General features: G+C 40.7%; 1 protein-coding gene across 2 annotated transcripts in view; it reads right to left on the bottom strand.

Moving 5' to 3' along the window:
- Positions 1 to 466: 466 nt before the first annotated feature.
- Positions 467 to 27,657, bottom strand: part of SLC12A7 (solute carrier family 12 member 7) — a 115,306-nt gene continuing 88,115 nt past the window's right edge. For both annotated transcript variants that reach the window (XM_081323470.1, XM_081323471.1), the window contains 2 exons: positions 2,840 to 2,973; positions 467 to 1,347 (listed from right to left, as the gene is read on the bottom strand). In XM_081323470.1, the coding sequence (XP_081179596.1) occupies positions 1,256 to 1,347; positions 2,840 to 2,973 (226 nt within the window). In that variant the 3' untranslated portion in view covers positions 467 to 1,255. The remainder of the gene's footprint in view (positions 1,348 to 2,839; positions 2,974 to 27,657) is intronic.

Below are 27,657 nucleotides of genomic sequence, written 5' to 3'. Positions count from 1 at the left end.
ATAACTAATTAGACTATCCCTGATGACTGGCCAGCAACTATCAATTCTAAGTCACAAAAATAAACTAGGGAAACAGTGAACAAATTATAGTGAATGAAGCTATTGTTAAGTTTCTCATTAGTTCTGTCATAAAAACACATGAACCATTACGTTGGTGGAAATGCTAATGTAACTTACAGATATTTCCATTTAATAATTCACTAAAGTGCAGTAGATATATGAAAGTTATCCCCATTTAATATTTTTAAAAATGGTAATCATACTGCAGTGGAGTCTTGACATAGAAATATTCAACAAACCAAAGTTCACTACAATAGCGAATACGTTAATACCAAGTGAAGGTTAGGAATCATATGTGTCCCAGTCCTTGGAAAGACAGAAACAAAGATAGTGGGAAAATGTAGTAGTAGAGTCATCCAAAGGAAGTTGATATATGTAATGGTTGATGTAATTACTGCAACTAAACCTGGTTGTTGGAGCTTCACATGTGATTTTATTTTACTAATTTTTACTGTCTTTTCCTAAAACATGAGATTATTCAACAAGTGAATATGTACTATAGAATGCAGTCTTGATTTGCTCCACCTGTTATTGGCAAATGAACTTTCCACATCAGCTTCTCAATGAAACAACTTAAGGGAAAATAAATAAAATAAATAAAACTCAAGAGGTTCCACTTTCAAATAGTTAAATAGTTGTGGTGACTAAATTAAATTATTTTTATTAAACTATTTTTTTCATAAAAATACAGTGCTAGGCATTTCACAAATTGATAAGTAAATACGAGCACAGAACTAAGGAGAAATGATATGGGGGAAAATGGTTTTAACTTAGCAAGGTCAGTAGTAAAATGACAATTGTAGACATTTATAAAACAATTCCTGGAGGTCCCACCCCACTTTTTTTTGTTTATTTCTTCTAACCCATCGTTATTTTAAAAAAAATACTAAAATGTGTTCCTCTATCCAAAAAAGAAAAAAAGAAAGAAAGAAAGAAAAAAGGTTTTCTGCGTATAGATTTTATGAGCAAACTCAGTGCCCCATCTTCATGTGAAGGACAAAAAGAAGTCTCCAGTTTTCGACATTAACAATATAAAAATATATACATCCCCATTTCTTCAGGAAAGACAAACTTTAAACATCTACGTAATAAACAGGAGAGAGAATACTTTCAACTGTAAATGTTGTATTCTGCACACTAGAAACGTGAGTCTAACCCAAAATTGTTTACTCCAACATTTGCTAATGTAAAATTATTAGGAGTAAATGGTGATCACTTCACGTCCTCCTCCTCGCACCAAAAGCACTCTGTTCAAGCCTTCTGTCAAAACTTCCAAAAACTCCATGTCTGGGTGTTAATCGGTCAAGGTTGTAAGAAATGCATGTAATCGATATGGCACTCATATTATTACTCTATGCTATTCTTTCTCATAAGATGCATAATGTGCACACCCAGAAGAACTGTTAAGCAAGAGTCAGACAGTACTTTCAAATCTACATCTAGCCATGAAACTGAGATTCATACAAAGAGAGCAGATTACTTACTTTTGCTGGTTGAACGTGGAGATGAATTTAAAAGCACCTTGTGCAATTGAAAAGGTCCAGGGCAAACATAATATTACTCAACTCCTCATGCTTAACGGGTTACAATCCGCTCCAACCCTCATTCCTCCTATTAGCTGCCTGCCTGCCTATCTGTTCAATTACTATAGCTGCCCATCTCGGTCAATGACTCTGGGCAGTCAACAATTCAATTCATATTCTCTCTCTCTCTCTCCCCCCCCCACCCCAATTTAGTATTGAAACCTGATATATACGTGATGATGCTAATCAAGATTTGTTTTTAATCTCTTTGAAAACAAATGCATTGGTTTACTAATCATGGAATATTACATGATTACATTAGTGCAGCTCTGTTATACTATACTTAAGGCAAGAGGGAAATATATACTCCTGTTAATTGATAGAGTAAAAAAAAAATCCCAATATTTTAGTCATAATTATCAAAGTGCCATTTAAGATATTCACACAGTGAAAAACAAGACAGCACTTGCTACTGATGCTGTATATTATTTTCTTTTCTATATTCGCATAAACAAATGTGAGAAGAAATTCATATCCCCTTTATACTTCACAAATGAAAGTATATCTGTATAGGTAGTCCTTGACTTACAACAGTTCATTTAGTGACTGTTCTAAGCTACAGCGGCACTGAAAAATGTGACTTATGACCATTTTTCGGTTACAACCTTGGCAGCATCCCCATGTTCACGCGATGAAAATTCAGATGCTTGGCAACTGGTTCATATTTATGACCGCTGCTGTGTCCCAATGTCATATCATCCCCTTTTGTGACATGACAAGCAAAGTCAATGGGGAAGCCAAATTCACTTAACAACCGGATTGACAACTTATCAACTGCAGTGATTCACTTAACAGCTGTGGCAAGAAAGGTTGCAAAATGGGGCAAAATTCAGTTAACAAATGTTTCACTCAACAGCAAAATTTTTGGTCTCAATTGTGGTCGTAAATCAAAGACTACTGGTATTGTAAGGTATGTTAAACATTTGATAAACAAGAAAAGGTTCAGAAGATTATAAATGACTGTAATAAGTTGCCATTAAACACATTCTTTTCCCTGCTTATATGTTCACCTATTTCTTATTTCTTGTAATGCCATTCTCATACCTTTTATTTGATTATATAATGTCACAGTAAGTTTCCAGAAGAATAGTTATATTAATCTGTTATAGCAAAGACTTTTCATTTTTGTTTTGTAAATTGATGAAGCCCAAAATTTTAGACTTTGCCTAAAGTTATTTTTTCTCTCTAAAGGATACAGTTTTCATCTCCATGTCTGCTCTTGGGAGGTCCAGGCATGTTCAATAATACCAGCTGGGCATTTTGTGACTTGTTTAGCACAACTCCATTGAGCTTGACAGCAGTATGCATCCTTCGCACATTTGACTCATTCCTATGATATAATAACAATTAGAAATACCATTTCATTGATAATGAAAGAAAAAGTCATTATGGCAGCCAATAATGTAACAGAACAACAGAGTTGGGACCTTGGAGGTCTTCTAGTCCAACCCCCTGCTCAGGCAGGAAACCCTATACCATTTCAGACAACTGGTTGTCCAATCTCTCCGTAAAAACCTTTGCTAAACATTTGCTAATCAATGGTACATCTCACAAAGTGAAAACCAGTGGCGTAGCGTGGGTTGTCAGCACCCGGGGCAAGGCAAGTAATTTGCGCCCCCTAACCGCACCGCACGCCTGGCACCCCCCCCTCCACAGTGGGCGGCGACCCGGCGGCTCGGATCGGATTCGCACAGCCAGCACTGCAGTGAGAGAGAGTGAGTGAGCCAGGCAGGGACAGAGAGCTGCGAGTGCGAGCGCCCCCCCCCAGATGTTGCGCCCGGTGCTGCCGGCCCCCCCTGCACCCCCCACGCTACGCCACTGGTGAAAACCAGCATTTGACATAGAGCAAGAATAGGTAGGTGGATCAAGACAAATTCCTTGAAGCAAATTAATTTGGTTTTCTACAGTGTATAAAATTTTATCAGGGAATGATAGAACTCTGGGTTTAGTTTCATTTGTCCACAAAAGACGTTTCCATCTCGTTCACATTACACTGCTTTCTGAGAAAGCAAAGCACCACAACCAATTAGGACCATGCAGAGTTCAAAAATAAATTTGGAAGAAATGCTTTGAACGCCATTCAAGTACAACATGTTTTGGCTGTTGACTGAAATGGTGTAGCTGTGCTAAGGATCCCATTAACTTTGATTAGCAGATTAGCAGAGCTTGAAACACTTTTATCACAGTTCAACCAAGACACTTCAAATTCAAAGCAATCAGGTTCAGGTCAAACTGTTTTTGAATTTGCTACAACATAAACCTACAGTTCTTTGATTTAGAGCAGGAATCCTCAAACTTGGCCACTTTAAGACTTGTGGACTTCAACTCCCAGAATTCCCCAGCCAGCCATGCTGGCTGGGGAATTCTGGGAGTTGAAAGCCCACAAGTCTTAAAGTGGCCAAGTTTGAGGACCCCCGATTTAGAGGAATCCTAGAGTGGCATCCATTCAGCATTTTTTAAAAGTAATATAAGGTTAATCCAATAAACAATTTCCTTTTGTAGCTGGAAGCTATTCTTAGCTAGGACACCACAGCAGTATCAGACGAATAAAATCTTTTTTTTTGACTGAAGTGCTACTGAAAAAGTACTAGTTGTTGCAAATCTTTTTGGCTTAAGACTGCATCAGCTGACGCTTGCAAGTTAAGTTTGTAGTGTCTTGAAAAGACAGAACTTGAGGAGTGTGTTACTGCTTTGAACACACTGGTGAAAAAGGCTTTCAGGATGGCCATACTGCTCGTGCAGCGTTATCAATACTTCTGAGGGGAAGCACACCGGGAGCAGGCAGAAGGACAGTCAGCATATACTGTATATCTTGAATCTTATGAGAAACAAAATGGTCTTGGGCATGAGCATGGTCAGAAATGAGGCTGGAAACAACATGCAGAGATCCTCCCTAGCTGATAAAGCTACCAGCTCTGCAGTCTGGCTCGCTACCAGGGACAACACTTTCCAAATAAAAAAACCCCTTGTATTCGTTGGAACAGTGAAATGTAACACAAAGTTTTTAGGTCCTGCATTGGGTGCGGTTGAGCATTGTCCTCAAGGTGGATAGTTCTGTGCAGAAATTTCTTGATGTGCAAGTGTGCACAGATGGGTGCCCCCGGGAAGAGAGTGGATTGAGACCTAGCTTGCATATGGACTAGACTGCAGGATCTTGTTGAACACTGCTTGCAAAAAAGCCAGGGCCAGAGGAATGAACGCCATCACGACTATCTCTTCCTCTTATACTGCGTAAGTAATATGGATGTATTAAATTGCTGAATATGTGTCCTACCAATGGCAGAAGACATGCTAAACAATTTAACACATCGTGATTACTTATGCCAGGGGTCTTCAAACCTGTCCCTTTTATGACTTGTGGACTTCAACTCCCAGAATTCCTCAGCCAGGCACGCTGGCTGAGGAATTCTGGGAGTTGGAAGTCCACAAGTCATAAAAGGGACAAGTTTGAAGACCCCTGACTTATGCAGTATAGGAGGCAGAAAAGGTCTGGAGGCTGCGAGGATCTGGATGACAAACACCAGTCTGAAGCTCAATCCTTAGATGGAGTGGATGCGGGTTTGGAAGCCAACCAAGACCGGTGATATTTATTTCTGGATGGGGTTACTTTCTCCTGGACTAAAACTATTTGTAACTTGATGGTACTCCCTAGCTCACAACTCCTGCTTGAGGAACATATGGCAGCTTTGGCTAGGCCTTAACACAACTCCATCTCATGCACTAATTATGGCCATTCCTGGATCAGGAAATATTCACAGAACACACGTCTTGATCACCTCTTGACTGGACTATTCTACATGGGGCTGCCCTTGAACACTACTTGGCAACTACAATGGATCCAGAATGCAGCAGCTTGAGTAATTGGACCCAATGGGTTTCATGAAGCAGTACTCACAGAGTAACACTGCTAATGTGAGAGATGGTGGCTAATTGTTACCTTTACAATATATATATATATATATAAAACTCATGACTGGGTAATCTTCAGGACTGTTTCTTGCTTTGGTTTCTGCCCATCCAGTAAACTCTAGCAGAAAATTTGTCTTTAGAGTCATCCTTAACTCTCTGCCAACACTAAAGACCAGCTAGGGATGGCTTTCTAGGCTGCCCACTCTTTGAATAGTGCTCCACTCAATTCAGGTCAGCCCAGACATGTCTAACTTGTGATGTCACATGACGTATCGGAACTTTTCCCCCATTGTCGGCAATGGGATAGGTGCAGTTTCATCGTGATGTGTCGGGCCTGACACCCCTGGGTCAGCACCTACCCTGTTGGCATTCAGAAAATCTGCAGGAGTGCCTGTTCTCAAAAATCTTTGTTGGTTTTTGGATGGGTTGTTATTTACTTTCAATTTTATTTTGTATTATTGCAAACTGCACAATCTCTAGAAAAGGCTCTAACGTTGGGAAAAGTGGGAAGAAAGAGGATGATTAGCAGCAAGGCGAATGGACCCAGTTACAGTGAAGATGGGACTCCCATTAGAAGGTTAAGCACAGATCGTTGTAGAGAAAATCTACATGGCTGTTAAAAGTTGAAAATGACTTGTTGGCACATAAAGGTGCTAAAAAAAATGAGTGGCACGTAGATTGCAGAAATAAACACAATTAAAATTATAGAGCTAAAAGGGTTCCACCATCTGCTCGGTGCAAGATGCCATGTGTGTACTGCTTCAGGGAACCCACTGGGTCCCATTCGCAAACATCTTCCTTCTCTGATACTGGTGACAGAAGAATGAAAAGATCAGTGCCTGGGGCACATATTTAGATCTTGGGAAGACACCTCCACTCAGCCCTAATTTGTGAATGTCAGTGCTTGCTTTTCTTAGAGGTAATTTCCTGCTTTGAAGAAAACAATTAATTCAGTTTAGGAATGAGACTTCCTCCATCTCAGGCACTTTTGAAGACAATGCTGATGGAAGGTCTTCTGGGGGCAAATTAAGACAGCACTTCTCTGAACCGTCTCCCCCAAGTGGTGACTCTCCCAAACCCAATGAGATCAAAGAGCACTGGAATCAGAAGGAAAATGCTCCTCAAGAATCACATGAAGTAAATGTTCTGATGGACAGCAACTCTATCCATGGTGAAAGGAAACCTGCTATCCCACTGCACTGCTATTCCACTTTCTCTGATCCACCTGTCCTTGGTTCCCCCAACAGGATTCAGACAACCCAAACATCCCAGGGGAATTAAAGAAAACTCTGCTGCTCCAAAAGTCTTGGGGTGGTTGGGAGGGCAGGCATTTTTAAGGCTACTGAAGGTGTTCCTCCAAAGCCTGAGAATGGCAGCTTCAACTATTTGGAAAAACTCAAAGAAAGGAGAGAAAAAGGAAATATACTGCCCCCCCCCAATGCCTTGTTTATTAGAGTGGGTAGAACTGAGAAACTGACTAGTGGCTGTCAAAGTGTTTGGCCCTGCCAGATGGAGTAAATCAGAGCAGCAATCAGCTATGGATACTTTCAAGGCAACAACCTCTGTTGAAAACACCTGGAATTCATTATAACTGAAACCCGGCATGGTAGCCATTTCATGCTCTTAAAAAGCTACACACGATCACTCTTTAGAGATCTTACATACAGGATACATCAATCAAAGTGGACGTAAAGCCTGCAGAGATTCCTCCTCCTAAAATCAGAAAGTGACATGCTCTGGAAGTTAGAAGACTGTTCCTGCTTGCTAAACTGCTCCAAATAAAAACATTTGCAGAGGAAAAGGCAAATCTATATGCATTTTTACACTGCACAATGCTCATAGGTCTCCTCTACACTTAAAGGGTCACCTCAAACTCCAATCTAATTCACCTAGCAGAGAAGAGTCTGGCACACTTTTTTCTGCCTAGCTAATGTGATTACAAGGCAAAAGCTTTTGTGAGGTGCAGCTCAATTCACCAGATGCACAGAGTGGCTAGACTGAGACAGAAATGAAATTGGGATGAACTGGGGTGGGGGGTGGGAATCAATTCCAAAATTCTTTTACAAAGAAAGCAGAGTTGTCACCATATTTATGAAGTCGTCCAGTTTTTCTCTACTAATGTACCTAAGGAAGGTGAACTGTTGTGCTGAGAATAAAATAATAGAACAGTTTGTGCACTGTTTTTGCCTTATGGGTGTACCCAACAAAGCAGGGAGACTGTTTTGAGCTCAGTTCAAAGCAGCTCCACTCATGACATTCTGTCAGAATGTTTTAACTTGGCTGCATTCCAGTGGGATGAACTTGGAAAGCCTCAAGTACATGAAGCTCCAAAAGAACAAGGACTCAAAACATCTTACTTTTTAGTTTTTTTTAACCCTGCCTTTATTGCTTTTCAAGTAACTCAAGATGGCAAACATACCTAATACTTTCCTCCTATTTCCTCAAAACAATAACCCTGTGAGGTAGGTTGGGCTGAGAGAGTATGACTGGCTCAAAATCACCCAGCTGGCTTTCATGCCTAAGGTGGGACTAGAACTCACGGTCTCCAAGTTTCTAGCCCAGCACCTTAACCACTGCACCAAACAGGCTCTTTGACTGATGCACACATTTTGCAGCACAGGAACACAGAGCCTAGGGATTCACTTTCAAGCAAGCCTACGAAAACAGGAAATGCATCCCTGTCAAACCTCCAGTTTTCTTAGGTAGATCAGGGTTTTTCTTTTTTGCACGATATCATCAACATCCTGACTGACACTAGAACATGACTTAGACCAGGGGTAGGTAACCTTGGCTCTTTTATGACTCGTGGACTTCAACTCCCAGAATTCCTGAGCCAGCATGGCTCAGCTTGGAAACCTCTCCCTTTTCCCTCAGCATGGCTGGCTCAGGAATTCTGGGAGTTGAAGTCCACGAGTCATAAAAGAGCCAAGGTTGCCTACCCCTGACTTAGACGACTAAGCAAATACGACACTTAAAAATAATCTCATTTTGTTTTGAGCAACCAACCTGGAACATTTTTATCCTGAGCGTATGATAAACACTTCAGAACACTTAGTATGGCTTTTACGAACTTAGTATTTTGGTGTCATAATGTTTTGAGTATTCTTAGCCTGCCTGAATTCTGATCAATTCTGACCACTAAAACTGCTATATCTTTCACAAATGTCCTGCCATGAACATCAAATTGTCTACCATAATAATATTTTAAAGCAACATTTTTAACCTGGAGACAACTTACCTGATATCAATGGTAACTCAGCCTTTAGTTGGGTTAAAAGTAGGAATTGGTAGACATTATTCAACTCTAATCTTATTGTTCTATTGCTACAAATCATTTCTCCCAATGCAAATTTGCAGTATCTTGAGTTCTAACACAGAAGTCTATCTCCACAGTAAATTTCTGCAAGATCTCAATCAAACTTGGGATCTGGGTGGAGAAGAATAGACACTGACTTAACCACAGCAAAACCAAGTGCTTGTGCGTTTGGAGTCAGGATTTAGGCATTTTCCACTTTTGGTTCTGGGTTGAATTGTCTTACCTCGGTTGAAGCTATTGTGATTTGGAGATCTTCCTTCAGTTCCTACATGAGGAGCAGCTGGTAGCCATAACCAGGAAGGATTTCACACAACTCCAACTTATGCACCAAGAGCACTTGCTTCAAGACTGGGAGGCCCATGTTCATTCATGGCTTAGTCACCTCCAGATTGATTTCCTGCATTGTGCCTTACCTTGAGCTGCCCCTGACGATAATATGTAAGCTGCAACTCACCAGTGACATATGTATTTCTATATGCCCATCACTCTCAATGACCTGCACTGGCTCCCAGCAAGCATCCCATGTAATGCAAGGTGCTGGCTATATCACTTATAGAGTGCTACATGGCCCACAATCAGGTTATTTGCAAGACCCCTGAGTCCTGTTTCTTCTGCCTGTGCCATCAAATTGCTCAGGATAGGCATACAATTATTGTGTTTTATTACTGTTGTATCAATTTTTTACACTGTTTTTAATGTACTCCATTGAGAGTCAGAAATTGTGAGTGGGCAGCCTTATAAGCCTTTATACAACCATAAATAAAATCAATTCACTTATATTTCTCAATTTTTTTGGCTTGGTTAACATTTTCAGTTTTAGTTCCAATTAAAATATCTGCAACAGTTAAATGGTGGCCTTTTTTGGGAAATCACTGAATTCGAGTACCCCAACTGAATGAGAAGCGTGAAATGGACCGAGAGTGTTTTTATGAAGTCAGGATAAATCTAACTAGCGGACTTCCGGGTGGCAAGTCTCCATCGATGGCGGTCATTTTTGACCGTCAGCCCCGTTGTTCCGTTCAAATCGCGAAAACAGCGACTATCAGCTGTTTCGCGGTTTGGGAATTCCCCCCTTCGGGAGAAGAGGGGGGGTGAGCATTCAGGTAGAGGTAGAGCTCCCCTAGATCCCCAGAATGATTAGTCTGGGGAGCGAAGGGAGAGAGCTCCCTCGGAGCCTGAATTCAGCTCCGGACTCAGGGACTCCTCTGTTTTAAGGCTTTAAAACAGAGCAGGACGCTGCAACCATCCCTGCACTCAATATTGTACTTTGGATTACTCGGACGCAGGCAGAGCTGAGCAGGAGAATATTGAAACAGCAAGTATATGATCTTTAACTCCGGTTTAACTTAAAAGAAGGGGAGGAAGATGGCGCTGGAATAAATTTTTTGGAGAAAGAGGGAAGAACAGAAGAATAAGGAAAAAAAAGATCAAGGAGGAAGACAGAAAGTGGATTTTTAAAGCTGTAAAAGACTGTTAAAACATTTGAAGTTGGCTTAAAAGAGATTTAAAAGATTTGGACATTTAACAGTGAAGCAATAAAGTTGCAATTTGGGCGGAAAAGTGAAAGTGAGAAACAAAAGTTAATTGGGTGTTAAAATGGCTTCCAAACCACCTAGATTTACTGTCTCTAAAAGCGCGGGGGCATCATCAGTTCAACAATCTGGATTTCAGACATTGATGCCACCCCCCACAGCACCTACACCCACATTAACATTAAAAGATTTACAAGATGCTTTAAAACCTCAATCCGAGCAAATGGCAGAGCTTATTAATGAGAAAAATAAGGAAATACGAGAGGATATTTTGCTGGTATTTCAGGGACTGACAGTTTGTATTGAGAGTCTGGATGAACGTGTGGAAGAAGTTAAGAGCCTTGGTGGAGCAGTGGGCTAATGTCTCCTTAAGTAACACCAGCTGCCTGCATTTAGTGCAGGTTCGCATCCCACCAGGCTCAAGGTTGACTCAGCCTTCCATCCTTCCGAGGTAGGTAAAATGAGGACCCAGATTGTTGGGGGCAATAAGCTGACTTTGTAATAATGCCGCTTGGGGGGGGCAAAAGCCCTAATAAGCAGGCATATACATAGAATGAAGGCTATTGCTAAGCACATTGATTTGTGCTTTAAATTGTAAGCCGCCCTGAGTCTTCGGAAAAGGGCGGGATATAAATGGGATTTAAAAAAAAATCAAAATAATCTGCTATTGGAGGCTAAAATGTGTGAAGCTGAGAATAAAATGGATAAAATTGATGATGAGCTGGTAATGATACAATATACAGACATGGAGTTTGCTTTGAGGATAAGAGGTCTGAAAGAAAATCCACAAGAAAATTTGGAAGAGATATTGGCAAAAGCTGTAGCGCCTATTTTGGGTTGGCAAGATGAAGACTTTATATTGGAAATAGATAAAATATTTCGTGTCAACTCCTGGATTGCTAGGCAAAGAAAATTACCAATAGATGTGGTTGTTTATTTCACAAAAAGAACGATTAGAAATGCGATTATTCAAGCTTTTTATAATAACAAATTTAAAGTGGCTGATCAAGAGGTCTTAATTTTGAAAGAAATTCCACCAAGAATTTTAAGAAAAAGGAAAGAGTTTGTTTTCCTGACAGATGAATTAAAAAAACGACAGATCCAGTTTAGATGGGAGATACCAACTGGGATAGTGGTGAATTATCCTGGTACAAGATATTGTCTTAATACAGTTCTGAAGGCATGAGATTTTTATTGTAATATACTGAAAGCAGACTCACCGCCATCCCCAGAATTTGAAAGAGGAAAGGAAGAAAGAGCGCGACAGATACAATTGGAAGGCATACAGCGAGATGAAGAAATCACCTCGCTGGTTTCAAAAGAAGTACAACAAACTCTGGAAACTGCGCAGCCCTTAGTTTCATTAGAAGAATCAAAGGCCCCGAGAGTGACACGGGCTGCAACCAGACGAAAGGCACAACAACAGCAACAGAAACAGTATCCTACAATTACAACTCAAGAATCTACTAATAGTGAAGTAGTGGGGGCAGCAAGATCAAAGATGCAGATTCTTGAGGATCTGCAAGCCACGCTCCGAAAGCATTAAGTTGCAAAAGATGGTAACAAAGTTTCTATAAAATAATTCAATGGGATTATAAATCGTGTATTTTAATGGAAGACTGGAACAGAGTGCTGGATAAACAGAAAGATAAAAAAGGACCTTTTAAAAGTACTCCAATCATGCAAGATTGCCTAAATTCTTTTTTGATTTGAAAGATGGGATGTGATTTATTATATGGCTGGTATGTATATTAATTGTATGATAAAAAGGTGGATAATGTTTTTATAGACAATATAAGTTTGGGATTTAAACATGATGTGATTACATATAAAGATATTTTAGACTGGAAAGAAATGTATGGCAATTAAAGCCATTTAATATTTTAAAAGAAGGAAAAATAGTACAAACTTGGTTTCAGTATGGCCAGATATAAGTTAGATGGAAAGAAATTTGGTAAAACAAATTAAGAGATTAAAGATAAGTGCATATAAGAGGGATACATAATGTATTGATAGAAATAGATGCAGAAATGGAATTTGTTAAAGGTTGTATGATAAAATGGGCCCAGAATATTCAGGAGTTAATAACGATGGATATCTGGGGAAAAATTTGGGTCAGAAATGTTAAATTTATTCAGGCACAAAATTTATGAGAGAATTTCTATAAAATGTTTTATAGATGGTATTTAGATTTTTAAAAAATTGCATATATGTATTCAAATTATCAATCTAAATGTTGCAACGTACTGTCATATATGGTGGACTTGTTGGGTATTATTACAGATTGTACTGTTGTAGAAACTAAATTGATGTTGAATTTAATAATTGCAGCAAGACTTTTGGTTTCACAATACTGGAAGAAGGAGGAACTGCCTACTATAGAAGAGTGGACTTCAAAGATTTCAAACATGGCAGAAATGGTAACAATTTTAGCATATTTGAAAGAGCAATCGCAACAGTGATATACCTCGGAATGGAGAAGATGGACCGATTATATTCAGAATCAATATGGGACTAAAAAATTTCATTTAATATATGAATGAGTATTAGAATTATAAGATGTATTATTATTTAGTTATGTTTAAGTGGAGTTAAAGAGTGATAGGATTTAAAGTGTATTTATAGTTGGTTAGCATATTTTAGCTTAAGTTTGTTAGAGGCAATACCCTGTATTCAGCTCTGGGAAGTCGGGGGGGGAGGGGAAGTAGGGGGGAGGGGGAGGGAAGGTGTTTATGCTTAAAATGTATTGTAAAACATTTCAATAAAAAAAACGATAAATCTAACTAGCAAAACTATAAACAATTTCAAAAGGAGTTTTCCCTTTTGGAATTAATTAATTGGAATCAAGATAGATAAATTTAAAAAATGATATATATTATTTTCATTCAAAATCTTGCTCTAGTCATTTAGAGAGATTCTGTTTACATTTGCTAGAACTTCCAGTTATGTAACAGTTCGTACTTCAAACACAATCCTTCCTCTCTTTTAAAGAATTAGGGGCCAAAACTGTAGGACCAAATAATAAACCTTTTTATAGCAACAGATGCAAAGCAACAAAATGGCTATATGGAACAATCATGGGTTTCCATACATTTGGCTGAATATACACACACTAAAAAAGTGAGCCCCCCCCCCCACACACATTAACTGGATATTATGGTGTAAGTCAACCAGATCCATGGGTGCAAAACTTGCTCATGGAACATCTTTGTTGTATTAAAGTAGTCATGTAACGTACAGTAAAGATAGTATGGATAAAGGATTAATTGCTTTTTAATATACATGTCAAAACTTTAGTGCTCTGTGGAAAGATTTTTGAAACAAGATGACTCACTCAGGGAAAATGCAGGAGACAATCAATCAAAAAAATGGAAAAAGTAGTGTCTTTAGTGCATTTTAAAAGAAAAGTGGAGAGAGTAAGAAGAAAATTCTGTGCCACTTGCTGTAATTATACCTGGATACATGACATATCTTATCTTATTTTGATAAGATGATCTACTATGGTTCCTGAGTTTTTTTAAAAACATAGGAAGGAATCTGGAGATACGCAACACAGCAGTATATTCTTACAATTTAAGTGACCATAAAATGAACAATGATATGGCTTAGCAAACCACTCAGCAACAAGAAAAATACGTTTAAAAAAATACTTTCAGTATCATTAGCAAAATATCAGGAAATAATGTTACGTGTTTATGAATGAATATGTTATTTTTATTTCAACACTATTGTGCATCTCTGGTTAATGAGTTAATAAAAAAACTTTGCATTCTGGGATTTTGATGAAGAAATGGTCAAACGATGTATACAAGCAAAAATTTCATGAGCTGAGCTCTAGAATATTATTTGCATTGAAAGTCGACAAGAAAAACAGAGATGTGACTTTAAAAAAATAAATAAATAAAAACCAGGAGAAGAATGCTATGCCATTTCACTTGCATGCTAAAGCACAATATATGGACACAATAAGCATGTAATACAAAACTAATACATGCACTAACAATTCAACAAGAAAGCACAAACAGAAAAACAACCTAAATTGCAGCAAATTTGACTTACAGATTTTCCCATTCTCTACATGGAAAAGAAACAAATATGTAATGTATTACTTGACACTTGAGGGGGCATATATTTTTATATACACATCTATATATCTATATCTATCTATCTATCTATCTATCTATCTATCTATCTATCTATCTATCTATCTAAATAGATTTCAAGTTTTTAATCATCTGTAATAATATGCTTTCTATATTTTAAAAACCAAAATATTATAGTAACTCCAACTTTGACACTCCCATTAAACCTAGATATGACTAGGCACGTCCACACACTTTTTGCTTCTGAAGAAGCCATTCATGACTGACCCAGCAAAACAGTGTATATATCTTCTCAAGATGTGGATTCTTTTTGTTTCTAGAGAGAAGTTCCTAAATTTCAGGCTACATGAAAGCTTCTAGCGAGTACCTGTATTTTTAGTGGACTTTAGGTATTGAAAATTACCATAAACACTTAAAATACCATACAGGTTTGACTATGCATTATCTCAGTATTACTAAAAACAAACACTTTGAAAGCAATGACATTTTCTCAAGATTAAATCTAGTATAAGTACATCTGGATCCAATTTTGTATATTCAAGAACGGTTCTTTGAACTTGCTTTCTGTCTGTCCTAAACTGGATCATATTCCTTCCATAATGAGATTTTTTTTTCCCTTGAAAACTCAAATGGTGCCACACTATCTCCCAGATGCCTGAGAAAACATAAATACTGTGTTCAAAAAGGAGAAGCTACTGTCTGTTACTCGGTGAGAAAGAAAGGATGTAGGGGCAAGGCAGCACAAACGTCCTCCTCATCCCCGTATTACCTGACCAAATTATTTTGGAAATATTTGGGTATATACTTTTAAAATTAAATTGCTAACCTGATTATTTGTGCATTTTCAAATACACAAATGAAAAAGCAACACTCTTTTTCCAAAGGCATACACAATTATTTCCCTAGATCAATATACTCATATATGTAGATGCAAATATATGTAAAGAGTGGTTGCAATGTTGTAAGTTGCAATGGACATGAGAGCTTCGACACCTTCAAGAAAGTCAATTTCCATCACTCTTTTATTATTCATAAACAGAATAAGCAATCCATGCTTATGAAAAAGTATTATAAACAGTTAACTTATAATGTTATTTTTTTTGTTGGCATGCACTTTGTCCCTTCTTCAGTATACTTGTTTCTACTTATTTAGGCAGGCAGTTTCACTTGGTTGGTGCTGCCTTTCTGTGCAGTTATTATTTAGTTTACATCACCATCTGGTGGTTACAGGGATATCTGTTCCTTGTACTATTATGCAAATAGTAATATAGCTATTATATGGACCCCTATCTACTAACAAAAACTTCCTTAGGTCATGCTAAAATCTCAAAAGGGTACATTACTCCCAAGAGCTATCATAACGTGTTACTCAAGATAAGGAAAACAGCAGCATTTTATAGTTGTATTTTTGAAATGTGTATACAGGGAGTCTTCATTTAATGACCACAATTGACCACTGGCAAATCTGTGGCTAATTGACACAGCCTTTAAATGAAACATCATGGGACTATGCCAGTCTTACATCGGTTCTGCAGCAGTCATAAACTGAGACATCACGTGACCATGGCCTGCAATTTTACTGCCAGCTTCTCATTTACCTAGTTTGTTAGAAGTCAGCTCTGAAGCAAACGGAGTACGGCAACTGTCTTAAATGTGTGGTGGTTGTGAATGTCCAAGTGGCAATCATAGGACTACAAGGATACTGTGGTCATATGTTTAAAGATGGTCATAAAGTTACTTTTTCAGTGCCATCGTAAGTAATATCGAATGGTTGGTAAACAGGACAATCATTAACCGAGGATTACTTGTATATTGATTAAACGAAGTATTTCCCTTGGTAAAGAATTTTCTCAATGTATTTTGGTAACTCTATCCATTTGCAATCTTTGGGTATCTTAAGTCTGTTCTTCTATGCCTGTATTTGTTTCTTTCTTTTGTAAATTTTTCAAGGCCCTATTTATTCAAGAAAAAAACACCTCTGAAATACTTCACAAACGACAAAGGGAAAAACTGTTCTCAGTAGTCCTTGAATGTATTTAATTTACGAATTCAAGAATGTAAGGAGTTTGTTTTCACAGTGGACAAATGACTTTTCTAATGAACAGTGCAGCTTAAAACCACTCTGCTCAGAATTTACTGTGAAATGTTTTTAGGATTACTAAGGGAATAGAACAGGTAGGAAATGATTTATTCCTTTTTGGAAGAGAAAGGCTTGCTATATTCTGTCTCTGCAAAACAATGGCTATGGAGATTATAGTTAAAATTAATGCACAAAATACTGGAAAACATTTAAAACATTAACAGGATGAAAATAGAAAAAAGATACGAGGAATGTCAGGCGCATAAAGATTTGTTTAGAATGAGGTAGATTTTTGTTCAGAGAAAAATCTTATTTTTTTCATTTCACTGATGGGGACACAGACTTTTAATGTGGCATGAGACACAGTAAACGCACAATGGCTAATATAATATTATTTTTGTTAAAAGTGTTAAAAACATTTTGTTGTTCCATCTTAAAAAGTCGAAACAACAAGTCTTCTGAAAGAGGTATATTGAATATCAATTATTAGTTGATAACTCCTACCTCCTATTTTCCTCACATCAACAGAATTAGGTAGGATGAGCTGAGAGGAACTAGGCCAAACTCACCCAGCTGCTTTCATGCATAAGGGCAGCCTAGAACTCACACTCTCCTGCTTTCTCAGCCACTACCTTAACTATTACACCAAACAATTGTTTCTTTATTTTAAATACTGTGTGCACAATGTTTTGAAAAGGAAGCAAAGAGATGAAAAGCATACAGAATTCTGCAAATACAGACATTATATCAAACATATCTGAAAGTACATGAATGTCCATAACTTCATATATTAAGAATGTGAAATTCAGGAATTGAAAAAATTACTAATGGTCTCAGAAGAACAGGATGTTCATCTAGAACTGCAGTTCTTCAATACGAGTTATGAGCCTGCACAGAGCTATGTCCAGAAATTTCCAGAACTAGTCATGAAAAAGTAATGAAGAGAGAATAACTCTTCCAAAAGTTCAATTTCTATGGAACATAAATCCAGTTTATAGCGCTGAATGAAGATGATGGGCTAGGCTTGCATGGCTAGCCAGCACAATTTGGTCAAGGAATAACTTGAAAGAAGGTTTGGTCAGTTCTTAGCAAAGCCTGATGGATGCTATTATGCACTTGGAGAAATCCTATGTAGACAGATTATGCCCTTTAGATGGGACTTGAATGGCCAAGAATAAATACTGGTCTTACTAAAAGGATGCTATACAACCCAGGCAAAAAATTAGATCAGGAAAGACATTCAAGAGAATGATACAAATTTTCCAGTGGTTTGAGAGACCAGGAAAATATTTTGATTTAAGTGAAAGATCATTGCTTTTGTTGTTGTTAGCTGCGAAGTCGTGTCCGACCCATCGTGACCCTATGGACAACATTCCTCCAGGCCTTTCTGTCCTCTACCATCTTCTGGAGTCCATTTAAGCTCACGCCTACTGCTTCAGTGACTCCATCCAGCCACCTCATTCTCTGTCGTCCCCTTCTTCTATTGCCCTCGATCTTTCCCAGCATTAGGCTTTTCTCCAGTGAGTCCTTCCTTCTCATTAGGTGGCCAAAGTATTTGAGTTTTAGCTTCAGGATCTGGCCTTCTAAAGAGCAGTCAGGATTGATCTCCTCTAGGACTGACCGGTTTGATCGCCTTGCAGTCCAAGGGACTCGCAGGAGTCTTCTCCAGCACCATAGTTCAAAGGCCTCAATTCTTTGGCGCTCAGCCTTTCTTATGGTCCAACTTTCACTGCCATACATTGCAACTGGGAAAACCATAGCCTTGACTATACGCACTTTTGTTGACAGGGTGATGTCTCTGCTTTTTAGTGTGCTGTCTAGATTTGTCATGGCTTTCCTCCCCAGGAGCAAGCGTCCTTTAATTTCTTGGCTACAGTCCCCGTCTGCAGTGATCTTGGAGCCCAGGAAAATAAAATCTGTCACTACCTCCATTTCTTCCCCATCTATTTGCCAGGAATTGAGAGGGCCAGATGCCATGATCTTGGTTTTCTTAATGTTAAGTTTCAACCCAAGTTTTGCACTCTCCTTCACCCGCAACAAGAGGCTCTTTAGTTCTTCTTCACTTTCTGCCATTAGAGTGGTATCATCTGCGTATCTTAGGTTGTTGATATTTCTTCCGGCAATCTTAATTCCAACTTTTGATTCATCTAGCCCTGCCTTTCTCATGATGTGCTCTGCATATAAGTTAAATAGGCAGGGCGACAGTATACAGCCTTGCCGGACTCCTTTCCCAATTTTGAACCAATCAGTGGTTCCATGTCCAGTTCTCACTGTTGCTTCTTGACCCGCATATAGGTTTCTCAAGAGACAAATAAGATGGTCTGGTACTCCCATCTCTTTAAGAACTTGCCACAGTTTGTTATGATCCACACAATCAAAGGCTTTAGCATAGTCAATGAAGCAGAAGTAGATGTTTTTCTGGAACTCCCTAGCTTTCTCCATGATCCAGCGTATGTTGGCAATTTGATCTCTAGTTCCTCTGCCTCTTCGAAATCCTGCCTGTACTTCTGGTAGTTCTCGATCCACATACTGCTGAAGTCTAGCTTGTAGGATTTTAAGCATGACTTTACTAGCATGAGAAATGAGTGCAATGGTGCGATAGTTTGAACATTCTTTGGCACTGCCTTTCTTTGGAATTGGAATGTAAACTGATCTTTTCCAATCCTGTGGCCACTGTTGAGTTTTCCAAATTTGCTGGCAAATTGAGTGTAGCACTTTTACTGCACTGTCTTTTAAGATTTTGAATAGCTCAGCTGGAATACTGTCACCTCCACTAGCTTTGTTGTTGCTCAGCTTTTCTAAGGCCCACTTCACTTCACATTCTAGGATGTCTGGCTCGAGGTCAGTGACCACCTCAATTTGATTATCAGGGACGTTAAGCTCATTCTTGTATAGTTCTTCTGTGTAATTTTGCCACCTCTTCTTAATCTCTTCTGCCTCTGTTAGGTCCCTGCCATTTTGGTCCTTTATCATGCCCATTTTTGCATTAAACGTTCCCTTCATCTCTCCAATTTTCTTGAAAAGATCTCTGGTCCTCCCTATTCTATTGTTTTCTTCTATTTCTTTGCACTGTTCATTTAAGAAGGCATTCTTATCTCTTCTAGCTATTCTCTGGAATTCTGCATTCAATTGGGCATATCTATGTTTTTCTCCCTTGCCTTTCGCTTCCCTCCTTTCCTTAGCTATTTGCAAAGCTTCCTCAGACAGCCATTTTGCTTTCTTGCATTTCTTTTTCTTTGAGATGGTTTTGGTTGCTACCTGTTGTACAATGTCGCGAACCTCTGTCCATAGTTCTTCAGGCACTCTGTCTATCAGATCTAATTCCTTAAATCTATTTGTCACCTCTACTGTATATTCAACAGGGATATGATTTAATTCATACCTGAGTGGCCTAGTGCTTTTCCCTACTTTCTTCAGTTTAAGCTTAAACTTTGCAAGGAGAAGCTCATGGTCTGAGCCACAGTCAGCTCCTGGTCTTGTTTTTACTGACTGTATAGAGCTTCTCCATCTTTGGCTGCAGAGCATATAGTCAATCTGATTTCTGTGATGACCGTCTGGTGATGTCCATGTGTAGAGCCGTCTCTTGGGTTGTTGGAAAAGAGTGTTTGCTATGACCATCGTATTCTCTTGACAAAATTCTATCAGCCTGTGCCCTGCTTCATTTTGTACTCCAAGGCCAAACTTGCCTGTTATTCCGGTTATCTTTTGGCTTCCTACTTTAGCATTCCAATCCCCCATGACGATAAGGACATCATTTTTTGGTGTTAGTTCTATAAGGTGCTGTAGGGCTTCATAGAACCGGTCAATTTCATCCTCTTCAGCACTGGTGGTTGGGGCATAGACTTGGACTACTGTGATATTGAATGGTTTGCCTTGGATTCGAACTGAGATCATTCTGTCATTTTGAGGGTTGTATCCCAGTATTGCTTTTCCTACTCTTTTATTGACTATGAAGGCTACTCCATTTCTTCTGAGGGATTCTTGCCCGCAGTAGTATACCTGATGGTCATCTGAATTAAATTCACCCATTCCTGTCCATTTTAGTTCGCTGATACCTAAGATGTCGATGTTCAGTCTTGTCATCTCTTGTTTGACCACGTCCAGCTTTCCTTGATTCATGGATCTTACATTCCAGGTTCCTATGGAGAAAAAATCTTTACAGCATCGGACTTTCCTTTCACCACCAGACACATCCACAGCTGAGCGTCCTTTCGGCTTTGGCCCAGTCGCTTCATTCTTTCTGGCGCTACTAGTACTAGCCCTCTGCTCTTCCCCAGTAGCATATTGGACGCCTTCCGACCTGAGGGGCTCATCTCCCAGCGTCATATCGTTTTGCCTTTTGGTACTGTCCATAGGGTTTTCATGGCAAAGATACTGGAGTGGGTTGCCATTTCCTTCTCCAGTGGATCACGTTTTGTCAGAACTCTCGGCTATGACCTGTCCGTCTTGGGTGGCCCTGCACGGCATAGCTCATAGCTTCATTGAATTACGCAAGCCCCTTCGCCACGACAAGGCAGTAATCCATGAAGGGGATTACTGCTTTTAGAAATAAATAATTGCTTTTAGAAATAAATAAATATATGGGTGAAAACCACTTTCCTTTTTCTTCTTCAAAAGGGAGAACCTCTTCTTAAGGCCCGCAGATCATTAGATCCACAAGATGATATTATGGCTACCAAAAAAGCTACTTTCTATGAATGAAGGTAAATTTGGGTGGGTGGGGGAAAGCTTAGGATCAAAGGCATACAAAGAAGAGACAGACTGTCAGGACCCACCTCAATCCACATCTTAGGAAATAAGAACTCTTGGATGCAAGTTTAGTCCAAAAGGAAAATGTTTACTAGGATGGAATCGATTGTGGGAATACAAGACGGAATCTGACAAAAGTTACATTTCAATCCTATATAAACCATTCCCATTTCAGCCCCTCCCCTCATCCATTTGGTCAGGCTGTCGTCAGTTGCTAGGTGTCAGGTCCTTCCATGGGAAAGGGAACTCTCCTTGGTTTTATGGTTATTGCTTTCCTTTTCAGTTGTAAATGAAGATACAATCCAGACCTGTCTGTCCCCCTCCCTTCCCCAGTTAAGACATCCCCTGTTGTTTGAAAATCGCTTTAGTAACCATCCTCTCCCCCCCCCTCGGAGAGATGGCAGAATCCTCAGAAATAGCACGTTGTTCTACCTATACAATTATGAAATGTGATATAAATGGATTCTGACATTCGGCTCTCCTTTCAGAAAAAAGATGAGTCCATCTGTGGGGAAAGAAAACATATAAATGTTAGCCTGGTTTGTTTGGATATTCTGTATGAAACCTCTTAAGCAGCTTAGGTGCTTTAACATGGAGTTTGTTAACCCACTCATTTTCTGAGGAGGGGAGGTGTTTCCATGCCACTAAATATTGTATTGTTCCATGGTGTTTTCTGGAATCTAAGATTTCTTTCACTTCAAAATGTTGTTCTCCTTCCACCATGATGGGGGGTGGTGGTGGTGGGATTTTTTCTCGTAGTGGTGATTGTTGTTCTCTCTTTAATAGACTGCAGTGGAAGGTTGGGTGTATTCGTCTAAGATTTTTGGGTAGTTCTAATTCAACTGTTACTGGGTTTATGATTCTTTTAATTGGAAAGGGTCCAATATATTTTGGTCCTAGTTTTTTACAGGGTTGGAGTGATTTCAGGTATTTTGTGGATAAATATACCATCTCTCCTACCCTAAATGGTGTGGGATTGGTTCTATTTTTGTCTGCCTGTGTCTTGTATGCTTTTCTGGCATCTTCCAACGCTTTCCTAACGATTGGCCATGTATTTTGTAATTGAGCAATCCATTCCTTCAGATCAGGGATAACCGGTTCTTTTGGGGTTAGTTCTGGTATTGGGTTGAAACTCTGGCCTGTAGCTACTTGAAAAGGAGTGTAACTTGTGCTTGAGTGGACTGCATTATTATATGCTACTTCTGCAAAAGGCAGTAGGTCCGTCCAGTCGGACTGCTGAAAATTAATATAGCATCTCAGATATTGTTCAAGTATATTATTAAGTCTTTCAGAAGCTCCGTCTGTCTGAGGATGGTGACTAGATGACAGTCCTTGGGTGGTTCCTAAGAGGGATAAAAATTCTTTCCAAAATGCCGACGTAAATTGCACCCCTCTGTCAGATATGATGCGTTGTGGTACCCCGTGCAATCTGTAAATATGCTGTACAAAAAGTTTTGCTAATGCTTTTGCAGTCGGGATTTTTTGGCAAGGTATGAAATGTACTTGCTTAGAGAACAGATCTGTGACAGTCCAGACTACGGTGTTTCCATTACTTTCTGGCAGTTCTACGATAAAATCCATGGCTATTTCTTTCCATGGGGCTGAGGGGTTTGCCACCGGTTGTAACAGACCTGGCGGTTTCCCTTGCAGTCTTTTGGCCATCGCGCAAATTTGACAGCTACCCACATAGCTTTCTATGTCCTTTTTCATAGATGGCCACCAAAATTGCCTTTTAGTTAAGTGTAAGGTTTTTACAAAGCCAAAGTGTCCTGCTGATTTTGTATCATGGCACAGTTGCATGAAATTGATTCTCTGTGTGGCAGGTATATATAGCTTCTCCCCCACCCACGGCAGTCCATCTTTAATTGTGCACACATGTTTATTTTTCTGGAACCATTCATCACTTTCCAAAGATTTCCTGAATTCTATTCCAGTTTGGCTATCTACCTTCGGCTTCATTTTTTCTTGTGCCCTGGTGGTGACTGGTGCTGCCAGTTGTTGTTCCGGTACAAGTGGTTTAAAGTCAGTAACTCTTGTGCTGTTATATTGGGGCATGCGGGATAATCCATCTTCCAGGAAGTTCTTTCCCCCCGGTAAGTGTTTGAGAGTGAAATTGAATCGGTGAAAATGTTGGGACCAGCGGGCTTGCTTAGGAGTGAGCTTCCTGGGCGTTTTTAGTGCTTCCAAATTTTTGTGGTCTGTCCAGACCTGGAAAGGTATTTTATTTCCTTCTAAAAATTGGCGCCATGTTAGTAATGCCCACCTCAACGAGAATGCCTCTTTTTCCCATATTGGCCAGCGTTGTTCTGTTTCTGTGAGTTTTCTGGATGTGTATGCGCATGGTTGCAATGTCCCCCCATCATTTTCTTGTAATAGTACGGCTCCTACCGCTACATCACTCGCATCTGCCTGTATTACAAAAGGTTTGTCGGGATCTGGGTGTTTTAGGACAGGTTCAGCAGAAAAAAGTCTCTTTAGCCTCTCAAATGCTGCTTGACATTCCATTGACCATTTCAGAGGCTGGCTGGGTTTCACGGGTGACCCCCCCTTCGTTTTCAACAAATTTGTGAGGGGCATGGCTATTTGGCCAAATGCGGGGATGAATTGGCGGTAGAAGTTTGCAAACCCCAGGAAACTTTGCAATTGCTTCCGTGTGCGGGGGGGTGCCCACTCTAGTACTGCCCTGACCTTCTCAGGGTCCATTTCGATGCCCTCTGGAGATATGCGATATCCCAGGTAGTCGATTTTTTCCTGATGGAATTCACACTTCGATAATTTAGCATAAGTGGGCAGCTCGCAACTTCTTCAGGACTGCTCTGACTAGTTTGATATGTTCCTCTTTGGTTTCTGTGAAGATAAGGATGTCATCGAGGTAAACCAGGACCCCCTTATATAGGTGCTCTCTCAGCACGTCATTAATTAATTGCATAAAGACTGCGGGGGCCCCTTGCAGTCCGAATGGCAATACTTTGAATTGATAGCACCCCATTGGGCAGTTGAATGCAGTCTTCCATTCGTCTCCTTCCTTAATCCTAATACGGTAGTATGCTTCCCTCAGGTCTAGTTTGGTAAAAATCTTTCCTTTCGATAGGTGGGATAACATATCCTTCCTTAGGGGAAGGGGGTACAGATTACATTCACTAATTGTGTTCAAATTTCTATAGTCCACAACCAAACGAAAGGACCCATCCTTCTTCTCCCTGAACAGAACCGGGGCGGCCACTTTGGGTTTGGCAGGCTCAATAAATCCTCTTTCTAAGTTTTTCTTTATGAATCTCTCCATTTCTGCCATTTCCCTTGGGCTCATGGCATACATCCTGGGTTTTGGGAGTTTTGCCCCAGGTTTGAATTCTATGGTGCAGTCTGTGGGGCGGTGGGGGGGAAGCTCATCTGCTCTTTCCTCACTGAAAACCTCAGCCAGGTCCCTGTATTCCTCCGGTATCTCTGGTAATCCCTTCTCTTTCCCCACTGCTGCTGTCTCCTCCCTCTGGGTTGGGGGGGTGCTTTTGGAGTCTAAGTTCTTCTGCCCCCCCTTTGGGAAATTAAGTTCTGCTGTCCTCCAGTTTATCCCGGGGTTCCATTTCTTCAGCCATTCCAGTCCTAGGATCATTGGGCATTCCATGCCTGGGGCCACTATAAACGTTATGTCCTCCTCATGGGGCCCCAGTGATAGGTGGATTGGTAAAGTGGCTAGGGTGGCTGGTCCTGCCCCTGCTATTGTCCCAGCTAATTGACTAAAAGAGATTGGTTGTTTTAGCCTCCTCACTGGGATGCTCAATCTCTCCACCAGCGTTGGGCTGATAAGGCAGCGGATGCACCCAGAGTCTATCAGAGCTTTTATTTTGGCTGCTTCAGGCATAGGGGAAGCTAATATAGTCACTGTCTTAAGTATGGGTGGAAGGGGTCCACTTACCAATGGTTCTCCCTCTGAGCTGTCTTCCGAGTTGTCCACCGTCCCTGCGGTGCAGGCCGGAGTCCAGTCCCAGTTCCTGGCAGCAATTGTGGACTCTACAGCCTCTGTCCCCTTCATGGAAGATTCTTTTGTGTTGCCTTGGGGCTTCCCCGGCTTCTTGGAGGATGATGCCTCTGGTTTTCGTGGGGGAGCTTTTGAACGACATTCTGCAGCACGGTGGCCCTCTCTCCCGCAGTTGAAACAACTTGTTGATTTTTTGGCTGTGGCTGGTGGTTTTTCCCCCTCGCGTGTTTGCTCGGGTGGCAGGCGGCCCCATGGTTTTCCTCTGCGGTGTCTCTTCAGTAGGTCTATTTCCACTTCCTCCGCCAGGATGTACCAGTCATCGAGGTGGGGTGGGTCTCCTCGAGGCAGGCAAGCATCATACAGGTCGTAGTTCAGACCGTCTTTGAAGTGGCTAAGGAGGATGTCTTCTGGCCAGTTCAGCTTGCTGGCAATGGCTCGGAATTCTTGGGTATAATCAGCCACTGCTCGCCTGCCCTGCCTCACCGTTTTGATTCTCTCCCGGGCCTTACGGTCAGCCAAAGGATCCTCGAACCGTCGCCTCAAAGATGACATGAATCGGTTGAAGTCGTTGAGTTCTGGGGCGTTGGAGTCATGCAAGTTCACCACCCAGTCTGCAGCCGTCCCGTCCAGGGCAGATTGCACAATTCGGATGTGTGTTTTGTCACTGGGGATGTCCCGTCCGTACTCTTCCATGTAGCTGAGGACTTGGGTTAGGAAAAATCCCAGTCGTGATGGCTCCCCCTTGAATTTGACTTCCAGGGGCGGGAGTCTTTGGCTGGAGCGTTGTCTGCGCCGTGGCCGGTATCGCTCCTCATCCTGGTCCCCATCTGTGGTTCTGGGGGGGGTGGGTACTGCTGAGGCAGCAATTCCTGTTCCATTGGATAGCCCCGGGGTTTCAGGTGTTGGATCCCCTCCGTTACCTTTCCAGTTGCGTCCCCAGGCACTGCCTCGGTTGCGATTTTCAGCTCTCTCCTCCCTCAGTGAACTCAGGGTTGCTTTCATCAGATCAATGGCCTTTTCCAGGATCCGCTCCTCCTCGCTGGCGTGCAGGGAACTCTCCATCTCTTGCCTCCATTCCGGTTGGTGGTTGCTACGCCTCAGGGTCGTTTCTCCCGAAGCCTTTTCCCACTCACTTTTCCTTCTAACGCCCATCGACCACCGGGGTTTTCGGTTGTACTGCTCCACCGCTTCTTCCCCGGGGGAATATGCTGCTTCAGCTTCCCATTGTCTCTGGGATTCCATTTGGGGGGAAGACTCCCCCTCCATGGGGCTTCCCTCCTCTCTTGCTTCGTCGCCAGACATTGTATTTGTTGCAAAGTCTCCCGGTAAGGTTTTCCCTTCCAGGTTGACTCTTAAAGCAGATTCCGTCTACTGTCAGGACCCACCTCAATCCACATCTTAGGAAATAAGAACTCTTGGATGCAAGTTTAGTCCAAAAGGAAAATGTTTACTAGGATGGAATCGATTGTGGGAATACAAGACGGAATCTGACAAAAGTTACATTTCAATCCTATATAAACCATTCCCATTTCAGCCCCTCCCTTCATCCATTTGGTCAGGCTGTCGTCAGTTGCTAGGTGTCAGGTCCTTCCATGGGAAAGGGAACTCTCCTTGGTTTTATGGTTATTGCTTTCCTTTTCAGTTGTAAATGAAGATACAATCCAGACCTGTCTGTCCCCCTCCCTTCCCCAGTTAAGACATCCCCTGTTGTTTGAAAATCGCTTTAGTAACCATCCTCTCCCCCCCCTCGGAGAGATGGCAGAATCCTCAGAAATAGCACGTTGTTCTACCTATACAATTATGAAATGTGATATAAATGGATTCTGACACAGACTTCAGGTTAGACAGAAGCAGAGGAGAGAGATGTATTAGGGCGTTCGTGAAACACTTTGATAAGGGATTAAAAAAAGAAAAGAACATCTTGTTGGAAGAAAAAGAAAAGGGATGAAAAAGAGAGAAGCAACCTGGAATTAAGGAGAAACTTTCTGACAGTCAGGACAATCAATCAGTGGAAAAGCTTACCCCCAGAAATCGTGGGCGCTCCATCGCTCAAAGTTTTTAAAAAGAGACTGGACAATCACCTGTCTGAGATGGTACAGGACAGGTCCTCCTGCTTGAGCAGAAGGCTGGACTAGAAGACCTCCAAGGTCCCTTCCAGCTCTATTCTATTCTATTCTATTCTATTCTATTCTATTCTATTCTATTCTATTCTATTCTATTCTATTCTATTCTATTCTATTCTATTCTATTCTATTCTATTCTATTCTATTCCATTCCATTCCATTCCACTCCACTTTACATTCCATTCTATTCCATTCCATTCCATTCCATTCCACTCCACTCCACTCT

The sequence above is a fragment of the Vipera berus genome, assembly GCF_964194415.1.
Source record: "Vipera berus genome assembly, chromosome: 3".
Taxonomy (NCBI): Eukaryota; Metazoa; Chordata; class Lepidosauria; order Squamata; family Viperidae; genus Vipera; species Vipera berus.
This window is presented reverse-complemented; position numbering and strand designations above follow the sequence as displayed.